The 22,949-nt window shown below is 43.4% G+C and overlaps 1 protein-coding gene across 5 annotated transcripts in view; it reads right to left on the bottom strand.

Moving 5' to 3' along the window:
• Nucleotides 1-228: 228 nt before the first annotated feature.
• LOC142660807 (protein phosphatase 1 regulatory subunit 12A-like) overlaps nt 229-22,949 on the bottom strand; it is a 40,114-nt gene continuing 17,393 nt past the window's right edge. For 2 of the 5 annotated variants that reach the window (XM_075837685.1, XM_075837683.1), the window contains exons 4-24: nt 22,226-22,385; nt 21,356-21,500; nt 20,934-21,008; nt 20,689-20,774; nt 19,137-19,285; nt 18,509-18,585; nt 18,230-18,397; nt 17,969-18,045; nt 17,664-17,882; nt 16,039-16,113; nt 15,849-15,939; nt 15,564-15,722; nt 15,320-15,452; nt 15,101-15,231; nt 8,417-8,476; nt 8,117-8,136; nt 6,752-6,839; nt 5,612-5,716; nt 5,062-5,112; nt 4,619-4,669; nt 229-3,840 (exon numbers count right to left, since the gene is read on the bottom strand). In XM_075837685.1, coding sequence (XP_075693800.1) covers nt 3,754-3,840; nt 4,619-4,669; nt 5,062-5,112; nt 5,612-5,716; nt 6,752-6,839; nt 8,117-8,136; nt 8,417-8,476; nt 15,101-15,231; nt 15,320-15,452; nt 15,564-15,722; nt 15,849-15,939; nt 16,039-16,113; nt 17,664-17,882; nt 17,969-18,045; nt 18,230-18,397; nt 18,509-18,585; nt 19,137-19,285; nt 20,689-20,774; nt 20,934-21,008; nt 21,356-21,500; nt 22,226-22,385 — 2,207 coding nt within the window. In that variant the 3' untranslated portion in view covers nt 229-3,753. Of the gene's footprint in view, nt 3,841-4,618; nt 4,670-5,061; nt 5,113-5,611; nt 5,717-6,751; nt 6,840-8,116; nt 8,255-8,416; nt 8,477-15,100; nt 15,232-15,319; nt 15,453-15,563; nt 15,723-15,848; nt 15,940-16,038; nt 16,114-17,663; nt 17,883-17,968; nt 18,046-18,229; nt 18,398-18,508; nt 18,586-19,136; nt 19,286-20,688; nt 20,775-20,933; nt 21,009-21,355; nt 21,501-22,225; nt 22,386-22,949 lie in introns of those variants that run through there. The other 3 variants (XM_075837684.1, XM_075837686.1, XR_012850568.1) reach the window with 3 other exon arrangements.

Here is a 22,949-nt window from a genome sequence, read left to right as displayed (position 1 = left end):
TAAAGTGGATACAAACGAAAAACAAAAGATACATAAAAAAGGATTTGCCCTTCAGACTGATCAGCAGACACAGCACTGTTTTAGGACAGCCTGTATTCACATAAGCCCAACTACAGGCCGCCAAAAACAGCAGCCTGTATTCTCGAATATATTTTCATGCTTTACACGACAGTAGCCAACAAATTAATTGGATATAAAAAGCAGATCAGATAACACAGGTAACAGACGCATGTTTCAAAGTGAGTTTATTTGTATGTTCGGTGTGATGGGAAGACATCCCGTCACCTGTAAGACACACGGATGTAGAGAAGGACAAACTTACACACAAGGATAATAATGGATTGGGAATTATGAACCAAAAGCTCATGTCTGAGCCAAATACAGGCCTCCCTCTGGACTCCACCTGCTCATGGACAGACCATATACAGTCCACCAGCAGATGGAGACGAAAAGTTTGCCAATTCCTGCTTTTGACACAATGGGATAGTACGGGGTATGGACACACGGAGACAGGTCTACAAGTCGGACCGTTGGCAAATGAGCAAAAACACACAAATGAGTGCCTTGGAAAATAAAACAGTGCATTTATAAATTATATAAACAATATCAAAGCAAAAAGGCAGTAACTGCAGCATGAAGGAACGCAGTGTTTGGTAAAACCATTTATAAATATATATTGCACAAAATATTAATAACACGTGAGTGAAAAAAAAAATGGAACACAGGCAGAAATAGACGGGGTGCACACAGATGGAGGAGGGGGATGCAGGGGGTTACATTTCACAAAAGACTGGAGAGGTAATGGGAGTAACACGCGTTTCGTGTCCTCCTATAAAGGGCCTGTGCTTACAGTATCAGTCGGCTCTGCAGCCCTCGACGTCCCTCACTTGGTTAAATGCCAGGAAATTTGTTAAGATTCCAGCCTCCTGCTTTTTCTCACCGTTCTTCTTCCTGCCGCAGCTTAAAAAAACTTCTATCCCTCTGTAGTTTGAGAGCAAGGACAGAGTTCTGCCTTCTCACAGGCTATAGTCACTTTTTTGCCAAAAAGGTGCCCACGTTGCATCCCTTTGAAAGCAAGAAATGTATTCCACCAAAAATGGCATGTCAAAAATTTACTAGAGATGGGGGAGGGGGTAGTTGGCACGGAGTGTTGTTATCTTGGAGCCGCAATATATTGAAGTGCATGATCATTCTGGTATTTATTACCCTAATCTCTCCCTTTAGGATCGAGCGGGGCATTTCTGTATGCAGAATACAATCATCTATTACAATAGCAGTCTACATTGTGACATCCCACTTTACTCTATAACCAAAGATGACATATGAACAATTGAATTTGTTGCCCTGCTTTATTATATGTATTCCTGTGTCTCCGAAAAATGATAATTTGGGCAATTAAAATATGTTACGGAACTACTAATAATGCAATTCTCCAATATATAGTATGACTGTATGCAGGTGGAGCATGAAGTCTTCTCCAGGACTCGTCCATGATCTAATCAGTATGGGGGGCTGCCAGACAACGGGGCATTGGGGGAGCAGTGATCGCTCTGCCGCATCTACAGACTAGGTGTTTGTCAGTCTCGCCAACCTCATTCTTCCATATAATGTACATACTTAGCAGAGCTAAATGTAGATGTTAAAGAGGGGACTGAAAACTTCTAGACCAAAAGTTTTTATCTCCAGAAGAGCAGCCGATGTCCCTATAAATACCATAGTGCCCCCCAATTCCTTCCTTTTTCGGGACATCTTCTATCCAGGACTATATAGGCATGGTCGTGAAACCAGCTGTGGTGGAATACATTTTGGCTTTATGTTTTTCAAGGGAAATTTCACCATTTCTTTTATAGCCATCTGCATACTACCGGCTTAACGAATAGTGGGTTTGTAGATGGGACGCAGGCACAAAAATATTGACTAACGCACCAAAAAAGGAGCAAGCGGGAATACTTGATGCTTTATACAGAGGGCACGGAAAGTTCAGTAAGGGACATTCAGAAGAGCTGGTGCAGAGGATATCAAATAAAGTTTAAAGAGCCAAAAAAATAAGTTGCCGTAGCATCCAGATGTCCATTTACCTTTGCAGGACGGTACAATTAGCCGCTACGGTTAACTGCACATTTTTAAGCCCGAGCATCAGCTAAAATGTTCCTGCCCCACAGAACGGATGGCACTGGGATTTCGTCTTGTTGGCACTACCATGAACAATACTTTTAGAATTGTGTGATTTGGCAAAAACACCTTCACAAATATCTTAATAATTTTCTAAAAATACATTCTTCTGCAAAGCTCAGGCCCGTGTCCGCAGATCATGATGGCGAGTTACAAATATTAGACTGCTTTAGCCTTGCTCCTTACTTAAGAAGTGGCTTTAAGGAAATCTATTATATAGTGTTTGGTTGTTCTTCTTAGCAAATTGTAGCGGCTCGCTGCTTCCCGTATCATGTTACAGTACAATTTCTACATTGTAGCAACTATTGGTTGATCTCTCCAGGACACATTTTCCCACACAGATATTTGCCAGATTCCACTTTTTATGTTACCTCGCTTTCCATCTAAAGTGGTCATGTGACATCTAAGCTCCACCCAGGGTGAGAGATTTAAAGTCGTATCACCATTGGTATCTTAGGGGGAAGCCATCAGTAACATCATGTGATGACTGGAGTTTCCATTCATGATTAGGGATAGCAGCCTTGTTGCATTTGTTGCCAATAGGAGGGGATTTTAATTGGCATATCTATCAACGGGTAGAAAAAAGAAAAAAAAATGACCACTGCCGCCAAATGTAAAAATAATCATAATAAATAAAATCCTCTCTCCCTCATAAAACAATATAGAAAACGTGGGGAAAAATAACGCATCAGAGTCTAGTGTTTAAAATGTGCACATGAAACAGAACATACGGTGTTACCTACCCATACTGGCAGCTTGTTCAACAAAGTGACATCGGTTGAATAAGAAAAAAAAAACAAAAAAAAAACACTAGGGAACAACAAACCAAAACAAAACATGATCATATAGACTTGTGCTCTTCCCAAACGTCGGATCTGGATGCTCAAGTGTTGCTCACCCCCACTCATATCTCTGTTCTCCGTCCTGTGACTATCTTGCCGGGCACACAAGGGGTAGGAAGACACGGTGGTCAGGACATAGACAGCGGCCACCCCCTCACATCCGAGGTTCCAGTCACCTAAGAGCATTCCAACGACAACAGTCCTCTAATAATCCACAATACTCCACGAGGTCAGGGGATGAGAGATTTCAAGAATGACAAAATGGTGTTTGTCCTGTTGTCCTTTTATACCATCACTTAATGGTTTGAAGCTGGAGGTCTTAAGCGGTTACCCCAAATTGTGAGGAACGTCTAGGGAGATGGGCATCAGCTGATGTTCGTAGGTTAAATTCTTGTAGGCTGTAGAATATATATATATATATATATATATTCTAGGGAAGTGCCACCATGTCAGTAGAACGGCACTGAATATTGGAACCGGAAGTCTTCTTCTCACACAACCTCTCTTGGTGGTCTCGATCTCCCACTGTGTTAACAGCGTTGCTCCCAAAATGTAAAGTGTCCTCTGAAGTGACAATTCCCAGACAGTCTCAGGGGTGGCTGTGTGGAAAACGAGTGAAGTGGTAGTATGGAGGGGAGGCAGATCAAACATCCGTTAATCCCCAGCTCCCTGTGATATTCTAACTATGTCCACCTGGTCGGAGAGCAGGTAACATGGAGCAGGTCCTGAGGAAGCTCTGCTATTTGGATAGCTTACTAATAACTCGGATTAAAGCTCCATTCTCATCTTTCAAACGTTGGTTATCAGCCTTCAGATCCCCGAGAACCTATGGGAACAGGGGGAAAAAATGAGAAGGAAGCAAATAAAATACGAATCTTGTGGAAATGTGGCAGATTTTAAGTGCAGAGTTGACCAAATTACAAAGCATATATCTGCCACGTCTGCCCTTAGCCCAAGGGGTGCTATTAAGCCTTTGCCATTCTGCCCACGTAGCTAAAGACGAACAGAGATATTTTCAGAAACAAGTACCTGCATACTATTGGGTACCTACATAGGTACCCAGCTCCCTGTAAAGCAATGTGGAATTGTTGTCTAGATGAATCCTAGAGACCAGTTAGGTTAACGCTCAAAACATATGGGCCGAATGGCTGAAGGTTAACAGTCCCTTAACTTTGACCTTAAAGGGGTTTTCCAGCCAGTAAGAATTGATGGCCTATCCTCAGGATAGGCCATCAATAGCTGATGGGTTGGGGTCAGACTCCTGCCGATCAGCTGTTTTGAAGGGGCTGCAGCACTCGTATGAGCGTTGCACCCCCTTCGAAACCGCTGATCGGCGGAGGTCCTGGGAGTCAGTCCCCGACCAATCAGATATTGTATTGATGGCCTAGCCTGAGGATAGGCCATCAATTTTTACTGGCTGGAAAACCCCTTTAAACATCAAATCCTATGTATCAGTATGCAAACCCCTGGCTATAAAAACCTTAAACCGCTATCAAAATCTATTTAAAATAGAATTACCATTGATGTAACAGCATTTAAAGATAAAGATTTTGGGTGCAAAAAATAGGGAACCCAGCACATGGCAGATTTATGTATTTTCTTACCTTCAGTTCTTCCTGAAGTTCAGATACTCTACGGTCCAAGATGAGCTTCTCCTGTTGATAAATGAAAACCCCACACTGATAAAGGGTTTGTCTGGTTTTGAAAACCCATTTCAAATACCTTCTTAGGTAATTCGGAGTTAATAGAAAGTGGTCCCCCTTTCAGGATCCTCACCTATTAGCAAAAGTGGGAGGAGGCTACAAAAAAAGAGGGACTTGACATGTCCTGGAGTTACACAGACAACTTATTGATTTCAATGGGAACTGCGCAATTTTGCTGCTGGGATTCCCTACAGATTATATCTGATAACTGGAGGAACACCGTCATCAGCCTATTGTGGATGGACCTTCACAAAAAGGTATCGTTCATAGCAGACATCTGCTCTAAACTTCACAATATGGCGACATGTATAACTGTGTTTAGGTCTCAGAACAGAACATCTCACCTTCTTCTCTGTATCAATCAGAAAGGATCTATCAACACTTCTTTCCTGCCTCTGGAGAAAAAATAAATAGATTAATTAATAAATTTTAAAAAAAGGACAGTAAACTAGATTTAATCAGTGGGGTTTCGAGCCCAGTGACCCCCATCGATTGCTCAAACAAAGCAGCAGAAGTGCTCAGACGAGAGCTGTTCCGCTTCGTTCCCGATCGTTTGCTCTGCTTTCCTCAGAAAGCCAAGCAAGCGGTGTACGGACTCATGGACTTTCTGTTGAGCTCGCACACCGCTCGCTTGGCTTGGCTTTCCTGAAGAGAGCTGAGCAAAGCCCATCAGAAATTAAGCGGCACAGCGCTTACCCGAACACTCCTGTTGATCTGTTATAGAGATCAGTGTGGGTCTCAGCGCTCGGACCCCCACTGATCAACACTTCTGACATGACATCTTGACACGTCAAAAGTTTTATGAAAGTTTAAGCTGTAAACGTGAATGAGCTTTTCATTTGGTTACGAAGCCTTTTATTAGCACTGCAGGAATACTGGTTCTCTTCTTCTTACCTGGTTGGCTCTTTCCAACTCTGCTTTTGTCTCATTCACCAAGTTCTGGGTGTTTAGCAGCTGGGAGCGAAGACGTCCGTTGTCTCTCCTTAAGTCTTCATACAGCTGAAAAACACAACATCCAAATGAAAAAACTCATTAAGGCCGATATTTCTCGGAGAACTATTGTCATTCAACAGCTGTGGAAACGGACTGGAACTTGGCAGCACAAACTATTACAGCAACACATGACAAACCACAGCGATTCAGGACTTCACCAGTAACTGCAGAGCACCTGACAATGGTTCAGATTGGCAAACTCATTTATTCTCTGGGACTATCCACTTATGGATTAACTCTTTAGTCGAGCATGACCCCATAAATTGCAATCAGAGAAACACCCGCCTAGGAAAAAACTTGTATATTCATAGAACAGCTGCCTAACACTGAAACTCATATAGTCCAACATTAAAAGGGAATGTAAACCCCTGAACCCCATGTCATTTTTATCTAACTCGGTCCAAGATTTTGTGATGATTAAAGCCTTAACAAAAATTCTTTACACTGCCGGGTCTCGGTTTTTCTAATACAGAGCTCCACTGCAAAGACAGTTAGGGTGTGTTCAGATGGTGCAGTTAAAAACGGATCCAAAAAATTTGCATCAATTTTTTTATGTGGATGCTGTAAAAATCCTAACCGCATCAAAAAAACGCAGGCGCAACATCAGAATACACCCTTAAATGATCCAATTCTGGCTGCCTGCAGTCACCACTAGAGGGAGCTTAAGAGCTTACTGTTCATACATTGAACTCAATAATAAAATACTATTCAGTATGCAAAGCCCCCCCTAGTGGTAGCTGCAGACAGCCAGAATTTTATCTTTTAAATGTCAAGGGTGTAAGCCAGCTGTACACAGATATAGGTTTCACTATAACAATGTCAGTGGGTTATATTTAGTTACTCAATCTCTACTATGCCCGTCAGACTAAAAGTGGAGTTGTCAGCAGCAAAAAACGGATTCCATTTTTTATTTATCCAGTGCAGGTTAGACAATATAAGCCGCTATGGACAACTACTTTCTGTCTGCAATGTCTTTTATACATGAGCCCCAATGAATGAAGTCTACAAACAGATCATTGTTTACCTTCACCTAGAACTTACTTTTTTGAAATCCTTTGTGTCCCTGTGTTCAGCCGCAATGGCTGCTTCTATCCGGCTTGCAGTGTGCGCATTGGAAATTGTATCTGCCCTGAAAGATATTTTAGTATTGGAAAATGTAAACCTGAAGGCAGAACAGATCACCATCATAAAAGAATAGAGAACAGACAGATGGTGGAGCGCACGCTGCAGGCATCAAGAACATCAACAGTGCATAATATTATAGAAACATTGCCGTAATACAAAAGCATTAAACCTGAGAAACATTCACCTCTTTGGGGGTATAGGGTTTATTTGCTGGTTTAGAACAGGCTATATCTCCTGTATGTAGATACTATTTCTCGGTAGACATTTTTATGGCATAAAACTCAAGTCTAACTTACTGGTTATAATTTCATTGTCAGTTCAGGCTTGGGAGAGGCTGACTGAACGATCCTTCAATTGAATGACTGATGGGGAGTCTAGAAAAATTGCACCCAGAGCAAGGAAAGCCTCTGAGGGTCCTTTTACACAGGCCAATATTGGTCGTAAAAACAAGCGCCCGTTTGCTCCTTTCACAAGGAGCTAGTAGGGGGACGAGCAATTGTTACTACGATCTCTCGTCCCCATACATTTGGATCATGTCGGCAGCGCGTCTCCCTGTTTACCCAGGGAGATGTGCTGCCGAAAACGATAATATTTATTGCTGCATAAAAGACACGATCAGCCGATCAACGAGCGATGGCTCGTCCATTGGCTGATTGTTTCCTTGTTTACATAGGGCAATGATCGGGAACAAGCGATCATATGAACGCTGATTTGCCTGATAATTGGTCTGTGTAAAAGGGCCTTAACTCACACAGCTTTCCTAAGTGGAGTCAGCGCAAATGTTTGGACAGTGTTAGAAATCGGTGATCAACTGGTAACCAAAGATAGAGACTCTTCAGACGAGGACATCCATATGATATCCCACCAATGCTGAACAAGTGCGCCTTTAAAACGCAAATGGGGGGCCAGGAAAGGTGAGCTCCAAATGTCCAAACCCTAAGCAACAGGGCACTTCCCATTTCTTAAAGTGAGGGGTACAAGAAACGTGTTGTGTGGCTTCTGCCAGCTGTGCTGAATGTCTGAGACGTCTCATAGAGCTGCGTGTGTGACAACAGATTTTCCAATTTTTTGATCTGTGCTACGAGAGGCCGACTAATCTGTACCATGTAGTTCAGAGTAAATATGTCATCCATAAGATGTCCCTGCATAAATGGGCCGGACCATAAATATCTATTTTTTGGTAGAGTGGGATGATTATTTATGCATAAAAACACTTTGAGATTGTCTAGGGCAATTTATAAATAAATTAATATAAAAGTTAAAATCTTATGAAGTTCTTACCGAGAGCCAAGTCCATCTACCTGGGAGGAAAAATGAGAAACGCATTATGTCACACAATGTACAAGCAAACGTTATTGCTGTAAAGAGCCTGTTACCCATGTTCATGGAAATAAAGTACTGATCAATTCACGCAGTTCACTTACCCAATTACAAGACCACGAGAGCCACGCAGCAAGAACAGATATAAAACCCATGTTATAAATTATTAGCAGGACCCAGGTTATACACTTTATTTTCCTCTCCCTGCCAAAACTTTTAGAATACAAAAAAATAAAACTGCTGGCACGCAGGTCCAAGCACCTGAGCTCGCGGACTTCCCTCCGTTCCATCCTCCTCCTCCTCCGATTCCTCGCCATCGCTCTGTGTATAGAATGATAGTCAAGTCCTTGAATAAATACAGTATTGCAGTATACGATAGCACTATATAAGCAATTAAAAAGGACCTGTCAGCTCTCCAAAATTGTCTATTTTATGTAACACCTGCATTCCCCATTAAATAACAATTCTAAAGCATATTCTCTTAGAACTCTGCATTGCTGCGTTTCCTCCGTTATACTTCCTGGAATTGTATGAATAAATTGATAACTGGGTGTGTATGTCTACACACTCTCTGACCTTGTTTAAAATGTCAGACTGCGTAGAGACACACGCGCAGTTGTCAATATGTTCATACATTTCCAGGAGGAATAATAGAAGAACACTACAACACAGAGATCTAGATGCTCCAGAATTGCTATTTCATGGGAAATACAAGTATATACTAAAACAAACATGTCAGATGACAGCTCCTCTTTTTTTTTTTTTTAAATCAAATGTTTTTATTGAGACATTTTTTATAATATACAAGCATTCAACATATGAGACAATAACATCCCCTCCACCAATACCCTCCCCCCAACACATCCCACCCCAAAGAGCACTATATTACTCTACTGGATCACAACGAGTCTGCCAACACTTCACTAACTACGCACCCTACCCCATCCAGATCTGTACCAAATATTAGTGAATTTGATCCAAAATCTGGACAGATATATCGTTCATAAGAGAAGCGGACGGCAACATCAACTATTTTGTCCATTGACCGTCAAACTTTTTAAGAGCACCACGTTTAAGAGAAGTTTCCTTCTCCAACTGTATAATACCATTCATACGAGTAACCAATTCCCTATAAGCAGGTGCAAATGAGTCCAACTATCCCATAGCGATCAGCTTACGAGCCTGATACAATACTTTTTGGATCGCCAATTTTTGGAAAGTAGGGACTGCAAGATCCTCCACATAGCCCAGAACCCCCACTAGCGGATGACGCGGCACCTGGAGTCCAAACACCCTATCAGTGCAAAGACCTCTTCCCAATACCTCCGCAAAATGGGACACCCCCACATCATATGGATAAGATCTGCTTGTTCCTCCGAACATCTTGGACACCGTGCATCAGGTCGAAGACCCATTTTTTTCAATAGGACCGGAGTATGATAGACTCTGAAGTAAGAATAACGGAGATCTACGGTGTGCCACATTAAGATCAGCGCGACATCTGCCAGGATGCTTTTCCAAGCATCCTCAGAAATAGTCCCCACATCATGAGACCATTTTTCTCTCACCTGATCCAAAGGGGTTTTGAACACATAACCCAATAATTGACTGTATAAGAATGAAGTTACGCCTTTCACACCGCCCTCATTCTCAAGCACGTTTATAATTACGGATGCCTGTACCTCTGGCAGGGACTGTCTGTACTGCGCCGTCAACGCATGCCGCAACTGCAGCTATTGACTGAAGAAAGTATTAGGAAGAGTAAACTCCTCCTGTAGTTGTTGGAAGGATTTTAGTACATCCTCTTTATACACTTGCGAGATAGATTTCACCCCAAGACAGTCCCACTGTTCAAACCCCCTTAGTTGATATAACTCCCATAACCTTACATTGCGCCATAAATGTGGGAACCGAGTAATCCCTGCGATGCCTCGTAAGTCCCGAGTCTTCCACCAAACCTTATGTATTAAGGAAACAGTTGGAATGGGATTTGGAGGGAGTCTAAAGCGATGTGTTTCCCGAAAAGAAAACAAGGAGCGTGTCCTAACAAATGTGTTAATATTGCACCACTGGAACCCCCAAGATCCAAAATCCCCAATCTTTAAAATGTTGCAGTTGTGCCGCCAAAATGTATGTTTGAGAATTAGGGACCGCCAAACCCACCTCATCAGTTGGCAACTGCAATGTTTCCAACTTAATCCTAGGAGTCTCCCGTCCCCATATAAATCCCCTGAATAGTTGATCAATTCTACAGAACAAAGAATTAGGAAGCCATACCGGGGAGTTCTGCAGTACATAAAGTAGTTGCGGCATCAAGATCGTCTTCAGCAAACTAACTCTACCCACCAATCCCAATGGTAGTTTAACTCAGGCCTCAGTCTTCAGTTAAAATTTTCCCAGAAGTGCCAAGATGTTCAGAGGAACAAAGTCCATAACTCTACGAGTAGTCTGCACCCCCAGCTACGTTGCGTAACTGGCACCATAGCCAAATTAGATGGTAAAATATCTATTAATGGATCTACTGGAAGCAGGGACGATTTATCCCAATTGATTGTAAGACCAGAATATGTACCAAACAAAGTAATTGTTCAGACAGCCTGAGATAGTGATCCATTTGCATCTCCCAGAAACAAGAGGAGATCATCGGCATACAATGCCACTTTCTCCTCTAATCTTCCATATTTAAGACCTACAATTTCCTGAGTCATTCTAAGCTTAATTGGCAGCGGTTCTATTGCCAAAGCGAAAAGTAAAGGCGACAAGGGACATCCCTGCCTCGTATCTCTGTCTAGAGTAAAAGCATCAGATACCATATTGTTGACCCGTACCCGAGCCTTAGGTGCATTATACATTCCCCGTAGCCACGAAACATATCGGGGCCCAAATCCCATTCTCTCCAGGACGGCCCACAGATAAGCCCATTCCACACAGTCAAACGCCTTAGCAGCATCCAAGGACAACACCGTTCGAGACGACAACTCCTCTTTAAGTAAAAAATTCTAACAGTAACCAGAAAAATTTTCCTCCTTTCCTGTGAGAATAACCAAAATTCATGTTAATAAAAAAAGGTACCTCCACTTAATGCTGGCAGCAACTGTATGAGAATTGTGGATTTTTTGGTACACACCGTAAAAATCCATTTCTCGTCCAGTTCATTGGGTGTCACAGACCTTGGGCATATGCGGTCGCCACTAGGAGGCTTGACACTAAAAAAAAAAAAATTAAAAAAAGTACTAGCCCCTCACAATGGATATACCTCTCCTATAGACACTGAGCTAATTCAGTTCGTAAGCACGAGAAGAGAGAAGGGAGAAGCAGAAACACCTCAAGGTCGAAACTGAAATCAGATCTAGAAAGAAGAAAACCTCTCCTTACAACCATGACACCCGATAAAAAACAATTTGGTGGGAACTGAACAAGAAAAGTATTTTACAGTCAGTGCTCAAAAATTCCACTTTTCTCGTTTGTATCATTGGCAGAACATCCTCAAGCAGTCCCCCGGGGTGGGAACAGAAGAAAGGACTTGGTGACCTACTCCGCAGATGTCTGCAAGACGTTGCAACCAAGTGAAGCATTCGCAGAAGCAAAAAAGTGTGTACCCGGGAGAACTTGACAAAAAGTGTTAAAAGAAGACCAGGTAGCCACCTGGTACACATGAAGAGCAGAAGCCTAACCGCCCACAGTTCAGAAAGCTCCAGCCACCCTAGTGGAGTGAGCCGTAATCCAAAATGGGGGTTCCCTGCACCTGACCCTGCAGTCCTCATGAATAGTCAGCCGCCAGACCCTTACGTGGACCCTCTGGGATGACAAACAAGGAATTCAATCTGCTAAAAAGCAGTGAGGGAAATGTAAACCCACAAGGTGCAGATCACATCAAGGTTGTGGACAGAACGCTCCTTCGAATGAACAGGAGATAGACAAGTACGACAGTACGATGTCTTCATTTGGGAGAAAGGAGGAGACCACCTTGAGAAATAAAGCAGGGACCATATGCAGCACGGCCCTATCCGGATGAAGAGTCAAGAACGGAGGACGGCAAGACAGAGCTGTCAGTTCTGAAACCCTCCGGATGGAGATTAGCGTTACCAGGAAAAACACCTTCCAGAAGAGAAGACGCAGAGAGATCTCCCATAGAGGCTCAAATAGAGCTATTTGTAAAACATCCAGAACCAAGTTGAGGTCCCATAAACGAGTTGGGGATCGATAAGGGGGGGGGGGGGGCAGCATGAGCAAAAAGGTTAGAACGTCAGATTTAGATGCCAGCAGACGATTGAAAGCTGAGACACCGGTCCCATAAGGGAACTAAGGGCAAGACCCAGATCCAGACCTCTATGGAGGGTAAAGAGAAAGGACCCTGGACAGGGAAAAGCACAAAGGAGGGAGGTTAGGATCCTCACACCAGCAGAAGTAGGTCTTCCTGGTGCGGTGGTAAATGTAGACCAAGGAAGGCTTGCTAGCCTTGAGCATGACAAGGATAACCCGCTCCGATAAACCACATGCCCTAAGAATGGCAGATTCAACAGCCACGCCATTAAACGTAGCGACTATAAATTCTGGTGGCAGAGAGGTCCTTGAGAGAACAGGTCGTGACGGAGAGCTAAGGGTCATGGAGTGTCAGCAAGCAGGGACACCAACTCGGCATACCAATTGCGACGTAGCCAGTCCAGTGTCACAGGAATGGTGGGGAGCCCCTCAATCTTGATCCGTCTTAGGAGCCTGGGCAGAAGACAAAGTGGAGGAAATAGGTACAGGAGACTAAAGCGACCCCACAGGGCCCCTGGGGCATCGACTGCAAAGGCCTCGTAAACCCGAGCTCAGGAGACAAAGCCGGGAACCCTGCAGTTGAACCTGGATGCCATCTAGTCCATGTCCGGCCTGGTGCAAATTTGGTCAAAAACCTCCTGATGGCGAGACCACTCCTCTGGGTTGACCCGTTCTCGACTGAGGAAATCCGTGACCCAGTTGGGATATGCACCGCCAAAAGGGCGAGAATGTGCCATTCTGCCGAGGTTAGAATCCTTGCCATGGCTGTGACATTGTCCGTTTGCACTCACACCGGAATGCCAGACAGAAGCAAATTTCTCTAAATTCAAGGAAGTTGATGGCAAGATAGGATTCGTGTTGAGAACACAGTCCCTGAGCCGTGATATTTCATAACGTTCCTCCCCAACCTCAGAGATTCGCATCCGTGGAAATAATTTACCACTTCAGCGGAAGGAAGGAGGGGCCGCATATAATGGTCGGGGAAGAGTGCCACCAATGAAGGGCCCAACAGATAGACGGAGGAAGAAAGATCTGTCGATCCAATGAGCGGTTCCACCGGGAAGAGTATCGCTCCTTGAAGAGGAGGAGTGTGGGAATGGCCTACCATGGTGCCGAGGACTCTCATGCAGAGACAGAAAGTGGTCGGGGAACCCTTCCGTAAGGCACAGATCACGGTCTTAAGAGCAGACACTCTCTCCTGGGGAAGAAACTATCTCGCCAACTGAGTGTCTAAGGTTATGCCCAGAAAGATAAGTGTCTGGGAAGGTGTGAGACAGGATTAGGAGCAGTAGATGTCCCAACCAAAATGGGTCAAAGTATCCAGTGTGATCTGGAGAGCGGTAACATTGTCCTCCCTGGATGAAGACTATATCAGAATGTCGTCCATGACGGGAGTGTCGGAATTCCCCCTTGCTCGGAAGTGCCATCACCACAGAGAGAATTTTGGTGTAGACACGTGGGGCTGTTGCCAAGTTGAACAAAAGAGCCACAAACTGGTAATAGTGAGGGGTACCACCACCAGGCACCCAGCATCCAGAGAGACTTAGCACAGAAATTTTGTCGTTCCAGACAGTGGGTGAGAGAGATCCACCAGTTCCTTCGGAGGGGTCCCTGAAAGAATGCCATGACGGAGTTGTTGTGCCCACTCGGTAAAAGCCCTGCTGACTCAAGCGGAAGCAAAAATTGGGTGCAGGGCAGAGCCAGTAGCCTCAAAGGAAGACCTGAAGAAAGACTCAATACGGCGGTCCAGCGGGTCACGGAAAGAAGCTGCATCCGCTATAGGTAAGGTAGTGGTCGTGGCCAGGCCGGAGAAGGGAGGGGGTCTACCGCTGGTGAGTTAGATGATTTTGAAGATAGGTCCTTTGGAAAGGGATACATAACATACAACCAGGAGGTACGGGAAAATTTCTTGTCGGGGTGTTTCCACACTTTGGAGACCACAACAGAAAAAACGGTGTGCAACCATTTAGGTCAGCGGAAAAAGACTGCTTCATAATAGAGAACAACTTAAAAGATGGTTCCTTTTCCGGTTATGGGGAATGTGGTCTTTCCCTGACTTACCCCCCTGTTTAAGGTCCATTTCTTGCTACCAGCAATTTTGGAAACCAACAGGGGCACCCCCTTAGTAAGCCATCCTCAGGTGGAGGGGCACTAGAGGAGGGGTGCCCCTTAGGTTGGTGGGTGACAGAGGAGCTTGTGCTCTTGTCTTCATTGGCAGGTGGACAAAAGCACAGTGGAGTTGTGCCTGCCAGAAGGGGAAAGCATCGACCCCTGTTTCCAATTTATTGAAAACAAAGAAAAAATAAACGAACGAAAAATAAACTGACAACCTGCTGAACCAACAGGAGCGTCTGCCTACTACGAACACTAAGCTAGGACTGTATTAGCTCAGTGTCTATAGGAGGGATATATCCTGTAGGAGGGGCTAGAACTTTTTTAATTCTTAGTGTTAAGCCTCCTGATAGCAACAGATATACCCACAGTCTGTGGCTCCAATGGTACGAACTAGAAAATTCTATTCCCTAGTAATTTTGTTAATACATTATTTCTAAGATAAGCCTAACCTACACAATGGTAGCTCCTTCTCTACAATGGGTCCTGGTCAATAGATAAGTGTACTAAAAAGACAGTTCCAATAAACAGGCTTCAATAATATCACAGCAGAGATCACTTAATTCTTACATCTCTAGTGGTAAGTGGAACGCCAGTGGATCTCCTCTTCTCTCGTGGCCTCCTCCGGTCCCGAACGCCTGCCTTGCTCCTGCCACCTCGCTCGTCACTTTCTTTCTCGTCCTCTTGGGACTTCTGCATCTCTGTAATTGACATTTCATTCGGTGTTATGCTGACCCACAAAGTCATCTTACACACATCAAACCAAGACTTTCTCTGTCAAAAACTAACCTTTGCTCTCTAAGCTTCGTCCTCCTCCTCGCCTATGTGAACCCGAGGAAGTTGGAGTTGGATCGGGAGTGGTTAATCCTAAAAGATCAGATTTCTGCAAACTGGCGATTCGGGATCTCCAAATGACCTCTGTCTGAAAATTCAGAATATGACACTTATATTCACGTATCAGAACTTTATCTTCTCCTCCCAGATTAATACAGGAACACAGTTATAATCAGTGTTTATCCCCAAGACTACTAACCCCATCATCACTGGTGGCCCGGCTGCTTCTTGGTTTCGTCTGGTTGTCTTTGGTGGTCTCCTCTTCTTGGGTCTTCACTGTTTCAGGTACTGCTTCTTTATTTTCCTGTTGACCTTTGATGACCTTTTCAGCCTCTTTCAGATCTGTGAGAGTCACTCCCTGCAGAAGATTAAAGATGTAACAAAGTTTAACAAAATGGTTTTAAATCCTGGAAAACGTATACCGTTTTCCGTGGAGCAAAGAATAAGATATTTGAAAGAGCTTTTGTGTTATGCAAGTTTTTACCTGAGTAGATCGACGAGACTGTCGTGCATGTCGTGACCTTGCCTTTCGCTGAGCTTCAGCTTCTTCATCTCTCACAGGGGTCAGGTAAGACCTAAAGACAAAAGTCTGTGAGACATGGTGTATAAATGCATCCTTACAGAAAAGGGAAGCCAAAAGAACCGTAAAAGTCCGTCCAGGCTTTACTTCCTACCTGCGTCGCTCTTTGGTCTCTGTAGTGGTTGTAGGTTCTAAATTTGTACTTGTTGTGTTTGCAGTCTCAGCAGTTCTGGAAGAGACAGAAGAGATAAGTAATTATCTGTCCAATATATCTGTAAGGAACAGCAATGCAAATAGTAAATTATTGTAGGTTTATGACATCTTCTTCCTTAAGAGCATATTTTGCTCAGAAGTATATTCAACTACATCTACCATTCTGTAACATATGTAGGATAGTGGCCAACTTTTTCCCTGCAGTTAGGGTTATTGGTATAGTTTTACGTATCACGCCATGCATGCCATCCGAGGGCCATCGAATGAACACTAAATTCATGTTGATCTTACCTACATCTGCTGTGCAGTTGAATACAATCTATTGGTCCCTGTCCCTATTTCAGCATGTAGGGGGTAGTTGTAGCGCTGTTCAATGAGACTGCTAACAGGCTAACATGGGGAATGGCATCAGCTTTGATCAGAAAAGCGAAGTCATGTATGACAGTCTGGTTGCTTAAAGAGGCTCTGTCTCCACATTATAAGTGGCCTATATTGTACATGATGTGATCGGCGCTGTAATGTAGATAACAGCAGTGTTTTTTATTTAGAAAAACAATCATTTTTGATGGAGTTATGACCTATTTTAGCTTTATGCTAATGAGTTTCTTAATGGACAACTGGGCGTGTTTTACTTTTTGGCCAAATGGGCGTTGTACAGGGGGAGTGTATGACGCTGACCAATCAGTGACCAATCAGCGTCATACACTTCTCTCCATTCATTTACACAGCACATAGCGATATAGCTATATCCCGATGTGCAGCCACATACACACACTATAACATTACTGCAGTGTCCTGACAGTGAATATACATTACCCCCAGCCAGGACGTGACGTGTATTCAGAATCCTGACACTTCGCTAATACAATCCCGACACTACAGCACAGGAAGCGTAATCTCGTTTGAAATGACAGGTTACATCGTAATCTCGCAAGATTACGCTTGCCTTGCTGTAAATCTCACAGAGACGATACAGAAGTGACAGGATTCTGAATACACATCACGTCCTGGCTGGAGGTAATGTATATTCATTGTCAGGACACTGCAGTAACGTTATAGTGTGTTTATGTGGCTGCACATCGCGATATAGCTATATCGCTATGTGCAGTGTAAATGAATGGAGAGAAGTGTATAATGCTGATTGGTCACTGATTGGTCAGCGTCATACACTCCTCTGTACAACGCCCACATGGCCAAAAAGTAAAACACGCCCAGTTGTCCATTAAGAAACTCATTAGCATAAAGCTAATATAGGTCATAACTCCATCAAAAATGATGGTTTTTCGAAATAAAAAACACTGCTGTTATCTACATTACAGCGCCGATCACATCATGTACAATATAGGGCACTTATAATGTGGAGACAGAGCCTCTTTAAGCTACCCTGCCAAACAACAGCAGTCTTTTCAATTGCATTATCAGGCAGAGAGTTCCTAGCAACCAGTCTGTCTCAGATTACTCAGGTTTTTAGCTAAAGACAGAATTGCCATTGGAATTAGGACAGACGCGCTTACAAGCACATAAACCATGACCTTTCTCTACATTTTAGAACCGTATTAACCATACCTTGTAAGTGAATTTGGTGTTGACAGAGTGGCATCTACTTTAGGGGACAAAGTGTTTCCACTTGATAATGTCGTTTCTGGCTTAGTTGTTAATGGCTCTCTTTTTGATAGGGTTTCAGTCCTTGATGTCAGAGGCACCCTCTGTCTACGGAATGAGTTTTGTCCTTCATCTCCATCAGTACGTTGACGAGTGAGTGACACGCGGCTAAATGTAGGTTCCCTTTGCGAACATAAAGACATCAAAACAGTTTAGTTGTGCCCTAAAGGATAAATGCTACCATCCTACATTTGCATCTCAATACTGACCTCACATTTTCCTGGTTACTTTGCAGTTTTTGACTTGGAGGCACACGAGCTAAACGGAGTTCAGACCCAGTCTTCTCCTAAAGGAAACAACATCATGGTCAGGTGACTTTTGGAATTATAAGCTAAAGGATTGTCAGCGATGAATTAAAGGAGAGTCGTAGAAAAGAATGCAGCTCACTGACAAGAAAAAGAATGCCGTGAAGACGCTAGAAAGAAATAGTTACGAAACAAAGGTAGTATTTGGCCAGTCACAATACACACTCTGTCTGCTAGCTGGGAGCTGGAGGCAGATTTAGGTAGTACTGCCCTCCTGCCTTCTTCAGAAGTGGTACCAGAGCTCAGTGTGCCGGAACTACCAGTCTTTCTCAAGGACGCTCGCCATGAGCCTAGAGGCGGCTCCGTTTTCTCCTGCTCCGGGACAGCTGGGGTCTAAGGATAGCAGTGTGTGTGTCACAGTTATTTGCTGTACTCAATTCATTGATTAAAAAAATGACTATAGTCAATGGAAGATGACGTATTATCCCCACCCTTAATTCTCACCTTCTTTGTGGTGGTGGTTGAAAGGTTACGTAACTGGTTGTTCAGATTATTAATCCTTTCTTGAGCTTTTACTTTTTCTGTAAGAGAAAAAAAGGGGTAAAAAAAACACACAAACAGTCCACATAATACAGAAGAATAAACCATATACAATCTGAAAGTACAGGTAAGTTGAGAACATGACCGGCCAACTCCAAAAAGTTTAAGTTTCTTTACAGTACTGGTTTTCTCATTGGTTCATAGTGCAAACTAGTTATGCCAAAGTGAAGAATTTCCTCTATCTTTCTGTCAAGTTCTATAGGTATGAATATGAAGGTACATTTAGGATCTTATAGGACTACCCCAGCAACTCATTAAAGAAACCTACTAAAGCTTAAAGTGCCACTGACAGGAGACAGTGAAACATTACATGCAAGCATCTATAAGGGTGGTTAGAATAGAAAGAATAGAATACATGGCTTCATGTTAAATTGCCCCTACAGTGTATGTCGTTCATACGAAAATTAAACTGCGAGCCTCAATAGTAGCAAAGACTGATGTGAGCGGTGACCATCCCTGTACAGCAGGCGTCCCTTTTTAGTAGTACGTCGATCCCTGCAGAAAAATAAGTAGATGAATACAAAGTACTGACCCGACTCAGCATCAGAACCAGAATCATCGGAACTGGAAGCAATTGGTTGGCTGGTGGGCACTGTTGAACTGATGGGCTGAGTTCGGCGCTCTTTGTCCTGCACTCGAAGTGCAACTTTCTCTTGGCTGCTCAGACGAGAAATAGAACTCCTATTTGAAAAATGGGTTGGGGGGCAGGGGGCGTGCAAGGGGTCAGTGCACAGAGTGCCCGGGAACACACACCAAGTGTCACTCAGCACATACAGTGAAAACACTTCAAGCTCACACAGTGAAAAGTCCACGCCGTGGATCACACTTTCCCTCGTGACATTAATCGGTGTATGACACAGCGCACAATCTAGTGGTCCAAGAGCAGTTCCCCCTTCACTAGTAAATAGTAGTCTTTAAATTGTGCTCCTTAGATAAAGTCTTAATAGATGGAGAGTAATATTAGTGAAATTCCCAGATGCAAAACAACGGGCTGGTTCCCGTTATTCCTCCCAGTTTCTCAAATTGTATTCTTATAACGAAGGAGTAATTAAAAAAAATTAGCCTTTAATGAGCTGATAAAACGTGGGATAAAATACATTTACATAAATATAATGATATACAACGTGTAGATATTTGTTTTGGGCATTAGGATCTGGTTCCCTTCGATTAGCTGTTGGTTTTAGGGTCAATATGCATTCAGTATGTATTTAATGAGGACCGTACAGTGCTGCTAAACCTGTCCCATATGTCTAGACTGAACTGTCCCTGTATTGGGTTATACTGCCAATAGTGACAATGTTAGGGAATCAATAGAAGACATTAGGGAAGAGGTTCCGACAGTAATAGGGTCGTTCTTTTCAGAACAGGTGCCCGGCAGTATTACGCAATACAGGGACAGTTCAGTCTAGATATATGGGACAGGTTTAGCAGCACTGTACGGTCCTCATTAAATACATACTGAACGCATATTAACCGTAAAACCAGCAGCTAATCAAAGGGAACCAGATCCTAATGCCCAAATGAGATATCCATACGTTGTATGTCATTATATTTATGTAAATGTCTGTTATCCCACGTTTTATCAGCTCATTAAAGGCTAAGTTTTAGAATTACTCCTTCCTTATAAGAATACAAAATGAAGAGCGAGTCATGTCCATGTTATGTCAGTTCTGAGAAATAGGACCATTATAAGAACCTACACAGGAGTGGTGACCCAACTTTCCCAGGTTTACATAGTTATCCAGCCATAGGAGAGCCAGGTGCTGCATCAGTACATAACCTTGAAGACTTGCCATTCAGAATTTCAAGAAAGATGGGTGACAACCTCTGCGAATTGTAATAACAGCCAAATTGGTTGTCACCCAGCTTTCATAGCATCAGATCTTGCCAAAAACAACGGAATAAATCTTGAAATTAGAGGACGACTCAAAGACATATTTGCTGCTGATTTTCTGTTTCAAGTTAAGGTGGAAATGCTCTTGGCCTCTGATACACCCCATTCATTGTGTAACTCCACAGCACAACAGATGTGCCACACTGCCCACTCCAATGCCTCACACAAACACTGTATATGCCCTACAGACCTCCTTGTTCGGCTAGCTGCATTCTGATTCGTAGGGCTCGTCTGAGACCTTATCTGCGGAGCATTCTTCATCTTCTCCAAGCGTAACTACAAAAAAAGATAGGAAAAAAATCAGAGAGGAGTTATAAAGATAGATATTACACAGGCAAAATAATTGCAAAGGAGAAATAGATCAATTAATACATGTATCAGTTTCTGTCTGTGCAATTTCTTAGCCCCCCAAATACAGACTCAACGAGATCTCACCGCACTCTGTTTCTTCTTCATCTCTTCCAGGACAGATTCTAAACTGTCATCTGCAACATCAAAGGAGGTCTGGCCCTAAAAGAGTGAAAACAACGATAAAAGATCTGCTGGCGTATTGTAGAAAACAAGACAGAAAGAACACCCTGCAAGAGAGATGCGGTTAATGCCGAGAAGCGATAGACAAGGCAAGACAAGGATCGCTGGAATTAAGCGCAGGGAGAAGTTAGAAAACGCATTGGGAAGATACAAACAGGACGATGGGGAATAATGAGGAAGGCTGAAGCAACACACATGATATAAGCAGCCAGGAGGACACCGGACGCACATAAGATACACTGCATAGGTGTACAGAACCAGCCATGGCAGAGTCGGGGGGCATAAGCAGTCTGTGTGTAGAGTGAGGAGACCGCTGACCCCCTCACCACTTTGTTGACAGCCTCCATGTCACAGAGAGCCTCACACAGGAGACGGCATGCATCCTGTTGGCCCCAATGAGCGGCCGCGTGCAGGGGAGTCCAACCATCTAAGTCACGGGAATCCACGTCAAAACCCAATTGTAGGAGCAGCCTGAGACAGATATGGAAAATGATAAAGGTAGGAGACAGAGGACATCATGAAGATATGAAATATAAAAGGGGGTGAGAAACAGAGTAGAATGAGTGAAAAATAATGGGGGGGGGGGAAATTATATAAAAATCTATCTTTCACACTTGCTTCATTAAACCCAATCCAGTAGGGGTAAAAATATGTAATGGGGGGGGGGGGGTGAACCCATCCTAGGAACCGTCCTATTAGTCAGAGCGGAGAGTTGCTGCAAATGATTGGTATCTCGGCCTTCCTTGGCAATACCAGCTGATCGCAGGGGAATCTTGGCAGCAGGACCCCCTGAAATCAGCTTGCTGTCAGGGAACACGTCATGTGGGATAGGTGAATTGTCCAGTTTAGACAATCCTAAGATGACCACAGACATCACATTATTGCAGGTGGATCATGCAGATTTTAACAAGATCCACCAAAGAATTTCATGAGTATGGGGCCTGGGAGATTCCCGGCTGAGGGAGTTGATTTTTTCCCGTCTGGCACTTTGTTTCCCTAGGAAACAGGCAGGTGCAGAACCCCTTCAGTGCCGCTTATCTCCTCCGGCACCATTAAAAGTAATAGACATGTTCATCAGAGCCAAATGAGGGTATCCGGTCCGAATTATAATTCAATAATATCTGCCCTCCGTCTTGCAAGCTTATACATACATGCCCTCCTATACTTCTCCCCGATTTCCGTGACGGACAACTCACTTGATGACTTCAGTATAGCCCTTTGCAGCTGCTACATGTAAAGGAGTAGCCCCAGTGGTATGATGCCTGATTTCATCATATTTTCCATTGTTCAACCAGCGCCGGGCGTCTCGTAACATAAGCTCCTCCTCCTCTTTTCGCGCTACATCTAAATCCACACCTGCAAGACAAGCCACAAATCACGTGTATAAGACCTTATTCACACGACCGTAAAAAATAAAGGTTGTATCACGTCCAAAAAACATAGCTATAAATAGGCATATTTTCATATTCGTATATTTTTAGATCCGTTTTTTACGTCCGTATATATCCTTAGAATGAATAAAAAAAAAATCTTGATTTTTCCAAAACAGATGGTTTTTCCCATATGTATAACAGATGCTATTATTTTGGGTGTCAATTGACTTCTATGGGGATTTCTCAGCCACAAATCAGCATCCAGTGATGCATGTCATGATGCGTTTTATGTTTACGGCATCCGAGTATGCGTGTCTGGAAAAGAACAATATATTATTATAGGGCCAGTAAACAGACCGGATTAGACTGGGATACTACACAGAGGTAAAATAATGTGAATATGACCTAAAAGAGATCGATCTCAAGACCAGTAAACAACTTTACATCACGTATCCCCATCCTGTCGGGGGATAGACGGGTCGGACATGTTGAAATTCAACATGCGGATACTTTTGTTCGTTTGTAGATAAGAAATAAAACTCCTCCG

This window comes from Rhinoderma darwinii, chromosome 9 (genome assembly GCF_050947455.1).
Source record: "Rhinoderma darwinii isolate aRhiDar2 chromosome 9, aRhiDar2.hap1, whole genome shotgun sequence".
Lineage (NCBI taxonomy): Eukaryota > Metazoa > Chordata > Amphibia > Anura > Rhinodermatidae > Rhinoderma > Rhinoderma darwinii.
This window is presented reverse-complemented; position numbering and strand designations above follow the sequence as displayed.